Source organism: Scyliorhinus canicula, chromosome 1 (genome assembly GCF_902713615.1).
Source record: "Scyliorhinus canicula chromosome 1, sScyCan1.1, whole genome shotgun sequence".
Lineage (NCBI taxonomy): Eukaryota > Metazoa > Chordata > Chondrichthyes > Carcharhiniformes > Scyliorhinidae > Scyliorhinus > Scyliorhinus canicula.
Genome location: NC_052146.1, coordinates 262,184,530 through 262,198,429, shown reverse-complemented (window position 1 = coordinate 262,198,429; position 13,900 = coordinate 262,184,530). Strand labels below are relative to the sequence as shown.

The 13,900-nt window shown below is 46.9% G+C and overlaps 1 protein-coding gene across 5 annotated transcripts in view; it reads left to right on the top strand.

Moving 5' to 3' along the window:
• Positions 1–13,900, top strand: part of mrps10 (mitochondrial ribosomal protein S10) — a 47,196-nt gene that overhangs the window by 10,455 nt on the left and 22,841 nt on the right. For all 5 annotated transcript variants that reach the window (XM_038812387.1, XM_038812358.1, XM_038812368.1 and 2 more), the window contains one exon: positions 8,247–8,386. In XM_038812387.1, coding sequence (XP_038668315.1) covers positions 8,247–8,386 — 140 coding nt within the window. The remainder of the gene's footprint in view (positions 1–8,246; positions 8,387–13,900) is intronic.

Here is a 13,900-nt window from a genome sequence, read left to right as displayed (position 1 = left end):
CAGGCCAAACTTCACCCCCTTCCTGTGAAGCACTCCCTTCGCCCGATTGAAACCAGCCCTTCTCTTCGCCACCTCCGCGCTCCAGTCCTGATAGATCCTGATCTCTGCGTTCTCCCACCTGCTGCTCCTTTCCTTCTTCGCCCATCTCAGCACGCACTCACGGTCAACGAAGCGGTGAAAGCGGACCAGCACCGCCCTAGGCGGCTCGTTCGGCCTGGGCTTCCTCAACAGCACTCGATGGGCCCTCTCCAGCTCCAAGGGTACTTGGAATGACCCCGCGCCCATTAACGAGTTCAGCATCACAACCACGTAGGCCCCCAAATCCGAACCTTCCAGCCCCTCCGGGAGGCCCAGAATCCGCAGGTTCTTCCGACAGGAGCGGTTCTCCATCTCCTCTATCCTTGCCAGCCATTTCTTGTGAAGCACCTCGTGCGACTCCACCTTCACTGCCAGGCCTAGGAGTTCGTCCTCGCTCTCCGAGGCCTTTTGCTGTAGCTCTCGGATCTCCGCACCCTGAGCCGTCTGAGTCGCAATGAGCTTGTCCAGCGAGGCCTTAAATGGTTCCAGGATCTCAGCCTTCAGCTCTCTGAAGCAGCGATGGAGCAGCTCCTGCTGCTCCTGCGCCCACTGCTGCCACGCTGCCGGTTCCCCGCCCGCCGCCATCTTGTTTTTCCTGCCTCGCACCTTTCTCTGCTCCAAAGCCGATTTTTTGACCGCTCCGCTCCTGGTCCACTCCATCCACTGGCCGATAAGCACAGTGGATGTGTTCACACCCAGCGAAAAGTCCAACCAGCACCGCTACGGGCCCTTAAAAAAGCCCAAAAGACCAAAAATAGCGGGAGCTACCGAACGTGCGGCATCACCGCAACCGGAAGTCCGCACTGTATATTTTTAAGGAGTTGACTTTTCATGAAACTCAGACATACATTTCAAATGCAAGACTTCAATGTAATTCTTCAGAGATTAGAATAGAAAGTGTCCAATTGTGTTTTCATGGTACTTCATATATAATTTATTTTTCTAGGGGCAAAACTATCTGGGCGAAAATGTTGCGTTTGTATAAAAATCTGAACGATGCTTGTCTATATTTATAACAATATACTTACATAAATGGACGTTATAATGCAGAAAAGGCCAATCAGTCCATGCCAGTGTTTACCTTTCATGTGAGCAAAAAACATATCACGTTTACCCACCCTGTTCCCAAATCCTTCATCCCCCTATCTATTCTAACCTTAAATGTGGACATAGTTTCTGCCTCTTAACCCTGAATACGAATCTCACAGCTGCAAAACTATGTGTAAGGACGTTTCTCCTGCCCTCTATTCCAAATTTCATGCATTTAATTTTGTCCCAAAGGCCACTTGTTCTAGACTCCCTCATCTATTGGAATTAATCTGCTTTTATATACCCTGTCCCATCCTTTCATAATTTTAAACATTGAAATCTGTTCCAACAAAAAATACCTTTTTTCCAAGTATTTATAATTTTTCTTACTGGCCAGAAGTGAATCTGCATTACCTCCTCTCTAAAATCTCAGTTTCTTGAAGAACATAAGAAATAGGAGCAGGGGTCGTCCACCATTCAGTGCGATCATGGCTTATCTTTAGCTCTGAACTCCACTTTCCCACCCGCTCCACATATCACTTGATTCCCTGATGGACCAAATGTCAGTCTATCTCAGCCTTAAAAATATTCAACAGTGGAGTATCTTACAACCCTTTGGAATTGAGAATTAAAAGGATTCAAAACCCTATTCGTAAAGAAATTTCTCCTTGTCTCAGTTCTAAGTAATCAGTCCCTTTATTCCGAGATGGTGTTCGAGAGTCCTTCGTTTGGTGGGAAGCACAAAATTTCATGCACTGCTCTTCTAAATAACGTCTGGTTAAGGATTTATATAGGTTCAGAATTACTTCTTGGCCTTTATATTCAATATTTCCTATGATAAATTTTGAATTTCTTGTCAACCTGGATGTTGCCTTTAACAACCAGTGAATCTATGTCCCCATTGCCCCATATTATCAATATTCCTTTGCAGATTCCTAATTTGGAATCATCTGCAAATTTCAATACTATTCCCTCTGAGCCGGTATCTAAATCATTGATCTATACATTGAACAGAGCCAGATTATCATAAGAGGCAGCATCACTTTTAATAATAAAGTAGTCAGTAATTTACTGGAAATCTTTTTTCAAAACAAATGTGCAACCAAGCTGGCAGATGTGCATCAAAGAAATCCTAATTTGGCACATCCGAAGGCGACCATCGAGTGAGTGGTTGCACATTTGGTGGCTCCCGCTCATGGTGGTTTTTTCAGACCTTTTCCCCGGTTAACAGGTGGATGTGAGGAGGAATATAGGTGCAGAAGAGTGAGGGGAAGAGATTGACCCTCTGCTGTATGGAGCTGAGGGCCAGAACCGGCCAAAAAAGAGGAAATAAGTTGGTTGGAACTGGTGCGGCATCTGAGATGCATGTGGAGATGGCAGAGAGGCAGGCTGCGGCCCTGCCGGCTCAGTGGTTGACGTACCAACTGGTGAACTTCTTAAACGGGAAGTTCACCCAGCAACGGAAGGAGAGTCTGGAGGACCTGGCCCTGGCGGTGGATTCGATCAGGGTGGTGGTTGACTGTGTGGAGTCCCAGGGTCATGCGATCCAGAAGATGGAGGAGGTGGTAGGGGAACATGAGGAGCAGTTTGCCTCGATGACAGCGGAGATGGAGCTGATGCGCGATCAGCAGAAGCGGCTTCAGAAGGTCGAGGACCTAGATAAATGGTCACGCAGGCAGAATATAAGGATCGTTGGCCTGCCGGAGGGGAGTGAAAGAGCCGATACTGGTGCATTTGTGGGGAGGGTGCTGGAGAAGCTGCTCAGAGGGGAGCATTTGCAAGGCTGTTGGAGGTGGATCGAGCGCACAGGGCGATAATGAGGAAGCCCCAGGGGAGTGAGCCGCCGTTGGCGATGGTGGTGCGGCTGCAACGGTTCCTGGACAAGGAGCGAATTATGAGGTGGGCCAGTCAGATGAGGTGCTGCACCTGGGAAGGCAGTGAAATTTGAGTGTAGAGTTGGCCAAGAGGAGAGAAAGCTTCAACAAGGTCAAGGCAGCTGCCTACAAGAAGGGTGTGAAATTTGGGCTACTGTACCTGGCACATTTGTGGGTGATCTACGAAGGCGGGAATTGTACTTTGGCTCAGCAGAGGAGACGGTAGAATTTATCACAGACAGTGGACTGACAGGAGAAGGTGGACTTTGAACTATGGTGGAGATGCTGTGCTGTTGCGGTTAACTTGTGTTTGGGGCCATTTCTTAATTTTTCGGCTTCAGGTTTGTTCTTTGTCCTTTGTTAAGGGATGGGGGGGGGGGGGTTTGGTCTCTATGTTTGGGCTTGGGGAAGGGTTGTTTTTGGTTTGCTTGCACTAATGTTCAAGCAGGGTGGAGGGGAAAAAGTGGGGTTGGGATGCTTGGTGCCATGGGCGGGGGCTGCCAGGCTAGCTAGGTGGGCTAGTTCACGGAAGCGTAATGGGGGGTGAGTGGAAGGTCAGTGGGGTGATGGAGGAGGGGGTTGTTGGTGGGGTGGGGGGGGGGGGGGAAGTACTGCTGACAGGGGAAGGGTATTTAAAGTGTATGGGGAGGAGGATCGATGACAGTGGGCGCCCGAGGGCGGACCTGGGGAAGCGCGGAACATGGGCCAGAGGCTGACCTAAGATGGGCTATGGTTGATTGGGGAGGGCCAGGGTGCCCCCCTCCCGACCAGGCTGGTCACATGGAACGTGCGAGGATTGAGTGATTGGGTGAGATGCCGTTCAAGGTGGTGGGAGGGAGCTTTCGATATTTGGTTATCCAGCTGGTGCGGGAGTGGGGGCAGCTGCATAAACTGAATTTGGGGGTGCTGGTAGAATAGATGAGGCGGGATGTACTCCCGTTGTCATTGCCGGGGCGGGTACAGACAGTTAAAATGACGGTTCTCCTGAAGTTTTTGTTTGTTTTCCAGAGCCTCCAATTTTTATTCCCAAGGCGTTCTCCAAAAAGGTGAATGCAGAGATCTCGGTATTTGTTTGGGCGGGTAAAACCCCCCGGGTGAAAAAGGGTCTGCTGGAGTGGGGGCGTGGGGAGCGGTGGTACTGACTCTCCCGAATTTTATGAACTACTTCTGAGCGGCGAACATTGCAATGGTCAGGAAGTGGGTAGTGGGGGAGGGGTCAGCATGGGAGCGGGTGGAGGTGGCATCATGTAAGCACATGAGTTTGGGGGCATTGTTAACGACACCTCTGCTGTTCTTGCAGGCTCGGTATCCACAAGCCCGGTGGTAGTGGCAGCCCTGAAGGTGTGGAGGCAGCACATGGGGTTAGATGGGGGTTCGGTGTGGGCACCAATATGTGATAACCACCGGTTCGCTCCGGGGCAGGGGGGGCTGGATGGGGGGGTTTTGGAGGTGGCAGCGGGCAGGGATCAAGAGATTTGAGGATCTCTTTATTGATGAGGGTTTCCTGGGTTTGGAGAAGCTGGAGGAGGAGTTTGAGTTGCCAGGTGGGAATGGGCTCCGCTATCTACGGGTGAGTGATTTTGTGCGGAGGAAGGTTTCGACCATCCCGCACCTGCCGCTCCAGGGTCTACAGGATAAGGTGGTGTCAAGAACAGGAGTAGGAGAGGTGAAGGGTCTCGGAGATCTAGAAGGAACTGATGGAGTGGGAAGGAGCCCCATTGGGGGAGGTGAAGAGAAAGTGGGAAGAAGAGATGGGTGGGAAGTTGGAGACTGGGTTATGGGAGGAGGCTCTGAGGAGAGTTAATGCATCCTCGTTGTGTGCCCGGCTGTTGCTCTGTTTATCTGGTTCTAAATACAGCAGTCAATATGGTCGCCTTCCTTGATCCTAATTATGTCTGCTCTAGAGTCGCCAGGTATCTTTCGATACCGCCACAAGGTTCAAACCCGAATACTGATCAAAGAACCAATGCACCAGTTAGTTAGTTCAAAGTCAATACTATTTATTTACACACACAATAATATCTACTCATGCACAAATACCACAAAGTAAACTATCTCTAAGGCTAACGCCTATACTTAACTTCGGGTGCCCACTCAGTTAGAGGAACAATGGCCGTTGTTCAGATCTGAGGCTGTTGGGTTCGAAGGGGTAACAGGAGAACAGCTAAGGTCGTCCGTCTGATGGCAAGCGTTGACCATGGACTTACTTGCTTCTGGTGCAGCTGGTGGACTGGTCTCTCCGCTTTGAGAGCCGAGTCCAAGAGAGCGATTCTCTCTCTGGGGCTTCTTCTTATACCCAAAGGGGCTTCGCGCGCTTTTGGGCGGGCCTTGAATTTGGCCCCAATCAATTGGACCGTGTCTTGATCACTCATATTGTTCTTGACCAATAAAGGGGCGGGTGCCCTGATGGCTGGGCGTGTCGATGGTGGCCGTTGGCCTTGCTTTGTTTGCGTCTTTCTGGCGCTGGGTTGTCTGCAATAGTATCGGTTACTTGAATGTCATTCCTTTTGTTCCCGGAAATGGGCCATCAGTATGCTAATTGCCTTACAGTTTCGGTCTCGTCTGGGGGCTGAGGTTCCAATACGCATACAGGTTTTGTGCCTGCCTACTTTCTTAGCATTGTCCATAGTTCCCTATAGTCTTTGAAAACATCCATTTTGTATTCTGGAAGTGGCCATCCCAGATGTCTACAAGGCTCAGCCTGATCCAGTTTAAGGTGGTCCACAGGGCACACATGACTGGCCCAGATGAACAGGTTCTTTGAGGAGGTGGAGGATAGGTGTGGGCACTGTGCGGGGGGGGGGTCCTGTGAACCATGTCCATATGTTTTGAGCATGTCCGAGGCTGAGGGGTTTCTGGCAGGGGTTTTCTGACGTCATGGCAGAGGTCTTAAAAGTGAGGGTGATTCCGAGTCCAGAGGCGGCGATCTTTGGTGTGTTGGAAGACCCGGGAGCCCAAGGGGTGAGAGAGACCGACGTCCTGGCCTTTGCCTCCCTGGTGGCCCAGAGACGGATCTTACTAAGGTGGAGGGACTCGGAGCCCCCAAAGTCAGGGGTGTAGGTTAGTGACATGACAGCGTCTCTCAGACTTGAAAAAATTAAGTTCGTCTTGAGGGTTTCGGTGCAGGAGTTTGTTCGGAGGTGGCAGCCGTTCCTTCTTTGGGGAAAATTAAACTGTCAGCAGGAGGGGGGTGTGGGATGAAGGGGGGGAATGGGAGGCATGGGAGAGATGAGAAAGGATAGGAGAACCAGTGACCCAGTTGGGGTAGGTGGCATTGTTTCTGTAAGCCATATCGGCTGGGGTTTGTTGGTTATATTGTTGTGTTTTTGTTTTTTTCTGAAATTTGATGTTTAAAATTGTTAAAATTATAAATGCCCCAATAAGATATTTTCTAAAAAAAAATTCCCTAATTTGTAGATTTTTAATAAAACTCAGTCGATGCTTTAAAATCACCAACATTTCAGCCAGGCTCATACTTCAAGCGGTTCTTAGGATCCCAGACCAGACCGCAACAGTGGCTAGGATGCTGGTCAGAAATCACAATATTTTATTTTAATTTTGTAAGACTGAGGAAAGGATACTTCACTCCAGGAGTGATTTCACAAATAAATAGGGATATGGTATATTAAAACACCCACAAAAATAGCTTAGAACTACCCCTTAAACAATGCTGATCAGTACAGTGGAACAATAACTCTGCACTGCTACCTTTATTCCCACTCTAAACAACAGAACCATCAGATTTCAATCCACTTTTAAATACAGTTAGCATTCCAGCATCCTTTGCTTAAGAGATTGAGATTTTTGGATTTTCTGGAGAGATGGATATGAATCCTGTCAGAACAATGCAGGATCTCTACCTACAGTCTTCAGGAACTGTCTTCATAGTTTGACTTCCTGGCACCCAACTGAACAATCTCTGCTAAAATGTCTGGTACTCCACTCCTCCCATTAGGTAGATCACTGTATTAACTGAACACAGAGGTCTCTAATTAAATACTCCACAGGGAACCCCCTTAATCTAAACAAAAATATATTAGCCCAAGCCTTTACAATTACGGGCTGTTTAGCTCACTGGGCTACTTCGCTGGCTTTGAAAGCAGACCAAGGCAAGCCAGCAGCACGGTTCGATTCCCGTAACAGCCTCCCTGAACAGGCGCCGGAATGTGGCGACTAGGGGTTTTTCACAGTAACTTCATTTGAAGCCTACTCGTGACAATAAGCAATTTTCATTTTTTCATTTCAATGCTTTACTTGCACCTCGGGCTCCCAAAACCTTTCAAGTTAGGATTCTTTTAAAACATGACTGCAGCAGTCACACACACACTAACCCAGGTTTTTAACCCTGACTGCACCAAATAAATATAATACAATATATCAAAACTCCTACATTCATCACACAGTTCTTTTTTTCTTCTTTTAAAAAATATTTAGACTACCCAATTCATATTTTCCAATTAAGGGGCAATTTAGAGTGGCCAATCCACCTACCCTGCACATCTTTGGGTTGTGGGGGCGAAACCCACGTAAACACGGGGAGAATGTGCAAACTCCACACGGACAGTGACCCAGAGCCGGGAACGAACCTGTGACCTTGGCGCCGTGAGGCTGCAGGGCTAACCCACTGCGCCACCGCGCTGCCCTCGTCACACAGTTCTGAAAGGGTCCTCAATTGTTACAGATGCCATCTTTCAGATAAGATATTATACTGATGCCTTGTCTGTTTCAGGTTGATATAAAGCAGAGATTTTCTTATGTCTTGGGCAAAGTTAATTTCTCAGCCAAATAGATTAACTATTTCTTATTTGTTGGAATCTTGACCTGCGTAAATTGGCCGTTGCATTTGCCTATAAAGCAGTAAATTGAAGGGGTGTAGGTTAGGTTGATCTTGGATCAGGATAAATGGTCGGCAGACCATCGTGGGCCGAAGGGCCTGTACTGTGCTGTATTGTTCTATGTTCTATAAACGGGGACTACACTTCAGAAATTGACTGTGATGCATTTTAAAATGCTCTATGATGTTAAATGTGCTTTATAAGTGAGAACTCTTTCTTCCAAGTCATTGGTGGGAAGGCTAGGTTAAAACATTTTCTAGTTAATTTTTATTTGCTTTATCGTTTATATATGATGTAAATTGAAATCTGTCAAGTTTTGGAATAATTGGCTGCTTTGAAACATGGCACTTTTCATTTTAAAGAATATATCTCTGCAATAAATTATCTTGTTTGTCAATGCTTCATGCTTTATGAATTTATGTTAATGCAGGCAGCAGTAACAGATGAGCCAGATGCACTGTACAAGAAGATCTCTGTGTTGGTGAAGGGCCATGATAAAACTGTACTGGATAGCTATGAATATTTTGCCACATTTGCTGCTAAAGAGCTGAATATCATTGTTGATAAAGTGTAAGTACTTAATTGTTGTTGCAAGAAGCTCCCTTGGATTTAATTTGCCTAGTCGACTCATTTCAAAATTGGACCCGTTTTCCTTTCATTCAAATGCACCACAATGACAAAGAGAATTTCTGTGCACTCTATCTGCTCTACGTTATTAATGGGTCTGTTGTGTTGGGATAAAGACTTCCTTCGCCATATGATCAGTAAGTAGTTAGTACAATGTACATAAAATGTGGCAATGAAGAAATATCTTTAAACATTTTCAATTAATTCATGGTTTCATTCTCGTAGCAACGTCAAATCCATGCCGACATCACTGCTGCTACTTCTCTTTATCGCAGTACTCAACATCATGTTAATATCATTTTGGGTACCCAGTTTCAGCATAACGTAGTCACAAGCCATTTCATTATAAAGTAAAACTGCCTCAAAGTTCACAGGAATCACTCCAATAGCACCATTTCCATTTCCCATAGCAGTCCTAACTGTTGCCTGTCTAAGGAGATTTCCAAATTGTACCAGTGTAGGCGCAATGCGCAGTAGTAAGCTGATCAAGACTATCCCAGTTAGTCTTGGAAGATATTTGATAAAGTGCGACATCAAAGATTTTTGCAGAAAATAAAAGCCCATGTTATAAGGGTAACATATTGGCATGTATGGAAGATTGGTTGGCTAACAGGAAATAACAGTGAGACCGTGGTGCACTGCTGCCTCACAGAGCCAGGGACCCGGGTTCAATTCCGGCCTTGAGTGACTGTGTGGACCTTGCACTTTCTCCCTGTGTCTGCTTGGATTTCCTCCGGCTGCTCCAGTTTCGTACCACAGTCCAAAGATGGGCAGGTTAGGTGGATTGGCCATGCTAAATTGCCCTTGGTGTCCAAAAGGTTAGGTGGGGTTACCGGGTTACGGGGATAGGGTCAGGTCCTGGGCCTAGGGTCAGTGTAGACTCGATGGGCCAAATGGCCTCCTGCACAGTCGAGATTCTATGATGTTGTGAACGAATACACATAAGAGTCTTTTTCAGGTTGGCAAAATGTAATGACTGGTGTGCCACAGAGATCAGTGCTGGGACCCCCCGTGTTTACGATTTATATAAATGACTTGGATGAATTTTGTTGGTAAATGTGAGGTCATCCATTTTGGTAGGAATAACAGCAAAATGGACTATAAATTGCAGCATGCTGCTATACAGAGGGTGTCCTTGTGCATGAATTGAAAAGGTTGGTTTGCAGGTGCAGCAGGTAATTAAGAAGGCAAATGGAATTTTGTCCTTCATTGATAGAGGGGCGAAGTTTAAAAACAGGGAGCTTATGTTGCAGCTCTATGGAATAGTGATGAGGCCACACCTGGAGTACTGTGTGCAGTTTTGGTCTCCTTACTTGAGATGTTCTGGCACTGGAAGAGGTGCAGAGGAGATTCATGAGGTTGATTCTGGAGTTGAGAGGATTGGCTTATGAGGAGAGACCAAGTAGACAGAGACTTTACTCATTGGAATTCAGACGAATGAGGGAGGATCTTATAGAAACATATATGAAGGGAATAGATAGGATAGAAGCAGGGAGGTTGTTTCCACTGACAGGTGAAACTAGAACTTAGGGAATAGCCTCAAAATAAGGGGGAGCAGATTTAGGACTGTTGAGGAGTAACTTCTTCACCCAAAGGGTTGTGAATCTGTGGAATTTCCTGCCCAATGAAGCAGTTGAGGCTACCTTGTTAAATGTTTTTAAGGCAAAGAGTTAGATTTTTGAACAACAAAGAAATTAAGGGTTTTAGTGAGCGGGCGGGTAAGTGGAGCTGAGTCCACAGAATGATCAGCCATGATATTGAATGGCGGAGCAGGACCGAGCGGCCAGGTGGCCTACCCCTGTTCCTAGTTCTTGTGAAAGGACGGTTACCAAATTTTCTGATGACTCAAAGGTAGGTAGAAAAATAAATTGTGAAGAGGGTATAAGAAGGCTTCAAAAAGATGTAGGTAGATTAAGTGAGTGGCCAAAGATCTGACAAATGGAGTATAATGTGGGAAAATGTGAAATTGCCCATTTTGGCAGGAATAATAAAAAAGCTTATTATCTAAATGGTGAGAGATTGCAGAGGGATCAAGGTGACCTAGTGTATGAATCACAAAAGGTTAGTATGCAGGTACAGCAAGTAATTAGGAAAGCTAATAGAACTACAGCATTTATTGAGAGGAGAATTGAATACAAAAGTAGGGATGTTATGCTTCAGTTGTGGCACTGGTGAGACCAAATAATAATAATCACTTATTGTCACAAGTAGGCTTCAATGAAGTTACTGTGAAAAGCCCCTCGTCGCCACATTCCGGCGCCTGTTTGGGGAGGCCGGTACGGGACTGGAACCTGCACTGCTGGACTGGTTCTGCATTACAGGCAAGCTCTTTAGCCCACTGTGCTAAACCAGCCCCTAATGGGAGTTACTAATGGAGTACTGTGTCTAGTATTGGTCAACATATTTAAGAAAATATGTAAATGTGTTGGAAACAGTTCAGAGAAAGTTCGCCGGACTAATACCCGGAATGGGTGGGTTTTCTTATGAAGAAAGGTTCGACAGGATAGGCTTGTATCTGCTGGAGTTTAGAAAAGTAAGAATCAACCTGATTGAAACATATTAGATCCTGCAGGGTATTGATAGGGTGGATATGGAGAGGATGTTTCCTCTTGTGGGACGATCTAGAACTAGGGATCACTGTTTAAAAGTAAGCGGTTGCCAATTTGCAACGGCACTGAGGCAAAATACTTTCACCGAGAGGGTTGTGAATCTTTGGAAATCTCCCCGAAAAGCTTGTGGAAGCAAAGTCTGAATATTTTTATTTTAAAAAAATTAAGTATTCAATTTTTTGTTTTCCCAATTAAGGGACAATTTAGCATGGCCAATCCACCTCCCTGCACATCTTTTGGTTTGTGGGGGTGGTCTTTGAATATTTTTACGGCAGAGATAGATTTTAGGCAAGCGAGGGGGTCATAGTTTATTGTGAGTAGTTGGAGTGTAGTTTTACTATCAGATCATCCATGATCTTATTAAGTGGCGAAGCAGGCTCGAAGGGCTGAATGATGTACTCCTGCTCCATATTTGTACGGTCTCTTGTGCATCCCCAACTTCCTTTGCCCCACTATTGGCAATCATACCGTCAGCTGTCATAGGGCTAAACTCTAGAGTTCCCTCCCTAAACCTCTGGATCATCCTTTTGACACTCCTTAGAACCTACCTGTTTGACCAAGCTTTTGGCCAACTGTCCTTTTATATTCACCTTGGGCTCAGTGGCATTTTTTGCCTGTTTGATCATGCTCCTGAAACACCATAGCCTGTTTTGCTACATTGAATGCATCATAAAAGTGCTTTTTCTTTCATGGGATGTAAGCATTGCTGGCAACACCAGTATTTCTTGCCCATCCCAAGTTGCCCTTTTAGAAGTTGGTGGTAAGCCATCTGCCACGGCTGCGTTTTGCATGGAGGCAATGGTCCTCTCCTTTGGTTGGCAGGTTTGCCCCGCAGCTATTTTGCCATTAATTGACTTAAGGTGGGAACTGCTGCCCCTCAGGGACAGCAAGTATTGCCTCAGAGTGGATGGAAGCTCTCTGTACCAGCAGTTTCACTAGGAGTGGTGATTATTGCCAACACTCATTCAGTGAGGCTTGCAGGAAGGTGTGCTGTGCTGGAACCAGAACTGGAGCTATGTCTGGGGGCATCAATGGGGCCTGGCTTGAACATCCCAGCGAGGGGGTTGTGGCCCTTGATAGACAAGCAGCGGGTGGGGAAGGGAATTGGGGCGGAGGCTGGGGGGATGAAGACCTGACCCTTGGACCCTGTTAAGGAGGCACCCATCCCTCTTTGTGTGATCAGCACACTCAGAGAAAGCTGGTGGGTTGGATGTTCGGCATGGGTCTTCCACTGCTGGTTAAATTCCAGTGTTGGTGGGCATTAAGTGGCCCAGAGGCCAGCGAGTTACCAGATATGCCCCCACATTCCCGCCTCCTGATATTCACACCCTCCCAGCCCATCAGCTGCTGGTAAAATTGCAGCATGGGCAAGTAGGCAGCACTCATGGCACTTGTGGCATTTTACAGGTGCACCTGCTGCTGGGGGCCATACAATCCAGCTCCTAGAATGACTGCAGTCCAAGTGGTGTAGGTGCAGTCATGGTGCTACTGTATTAGGAAGTAAGTTCCAGGATTTTGACCCAGTGACCGTGAAGGAGCGGCAATGTAGTTCCAAGTTACCTGAACATATGTTGGACTGAAATTAGTTTAGGAGCAGCTGAAGATGGTTGGGCCTTGGACACTACCCTGAGGAACTCCTGCAGCGATGTCCTGGGGGTGAGATGTCTGATTTGTAACAACCACAACCATTTTCTTTTGTGCTAGGTATGACTCCAACCAGTGGAGAGTTTCCTCCTGGCTCTCATTCACTTCAATTTTGCTTGTGTTGCTTGATTCTACACTTGGTCAAGTGCTGCCTTGACGTTAAGGTTAAGTCACACTTGCTTCATCGCTTGAATTCAGCTCTTTTGCCCATGTTTGGACCAAGGTGTAATGAGGCTTGGAGCTGTCTGCTCTGGCAGAACTCTTTTTTTTTTTATAAATGTTTTTATTCAGTTTTCATATTTTATATTGAACAAATTACAAATTGTTAGGAGAGAAAAAGAACAAAAAAAAAAAAAAAAAAAAAAAAAAAAAAAAAGAAAAAAAACAACAAACAAACACGCAAAATTAACATACATATTTACAGGTAAGCATCTTCGTAGTAGTAACTGCGCCCGCCCCCCCCCCCCCCCCAACATGTTTATTTAGTTTGGTTTTGGGCCTTAGCTAGCCATCGAACCCCCGTACCGAACCTGTAGCCCCTCCCGCTACCTTCCCCCGACTATTCTTCCTCTTGTACATTGGCCACAAATAGGTCCCGGAACAGTTGCATGAATGGCTCCCACGTTCTGTGGAAGCCGTCGTCCGACCCTCGGATGGCAAATTTGATTTTCTCCATTTGGAGAGATTCCGAGAGGTCGGACAGCCAATCCGCAGCTCTGGGCGGTGCTGCTGACCGCCAGCCAAACAGGATTCTACGGCGGGCGATCAGGGAGGCAAAGGCAAGGGCGTCCGCCCTCCTCCCCAGGAATAGATCTGGCTGTTCTGAAACCCCGAAGACCGCCACTATCGGGCATGGCTCCACCCTCACTCCCACCACTTTGGACATAACCTCGAAGAAGGCTGTCCAGTACTCCACGAGTCTGGGGCAAGACCAGAACATGTGGGCGTGGTTGGCCGGGCCTCTTTGGCACCGTTCACATCTGTCTTCCACCTCCGGGAAGAACCTACTCATACGGGTTCTTGTTAAGTGGGCTCTATGTACCACTTTTAGTTGCGTCAGGCTGAGCCTTGCGCACGTGGAGGTGGAGTTGACCCTATGCAGTGCTTCGCTCCAGAGTCCCCACCCTATCTCCATCCCCAGGTCGTCCTCCCATTTCCTTCTTGTTGCGTCCAGTACGGTGTCGTCCCTATCTACCAGTCGGTC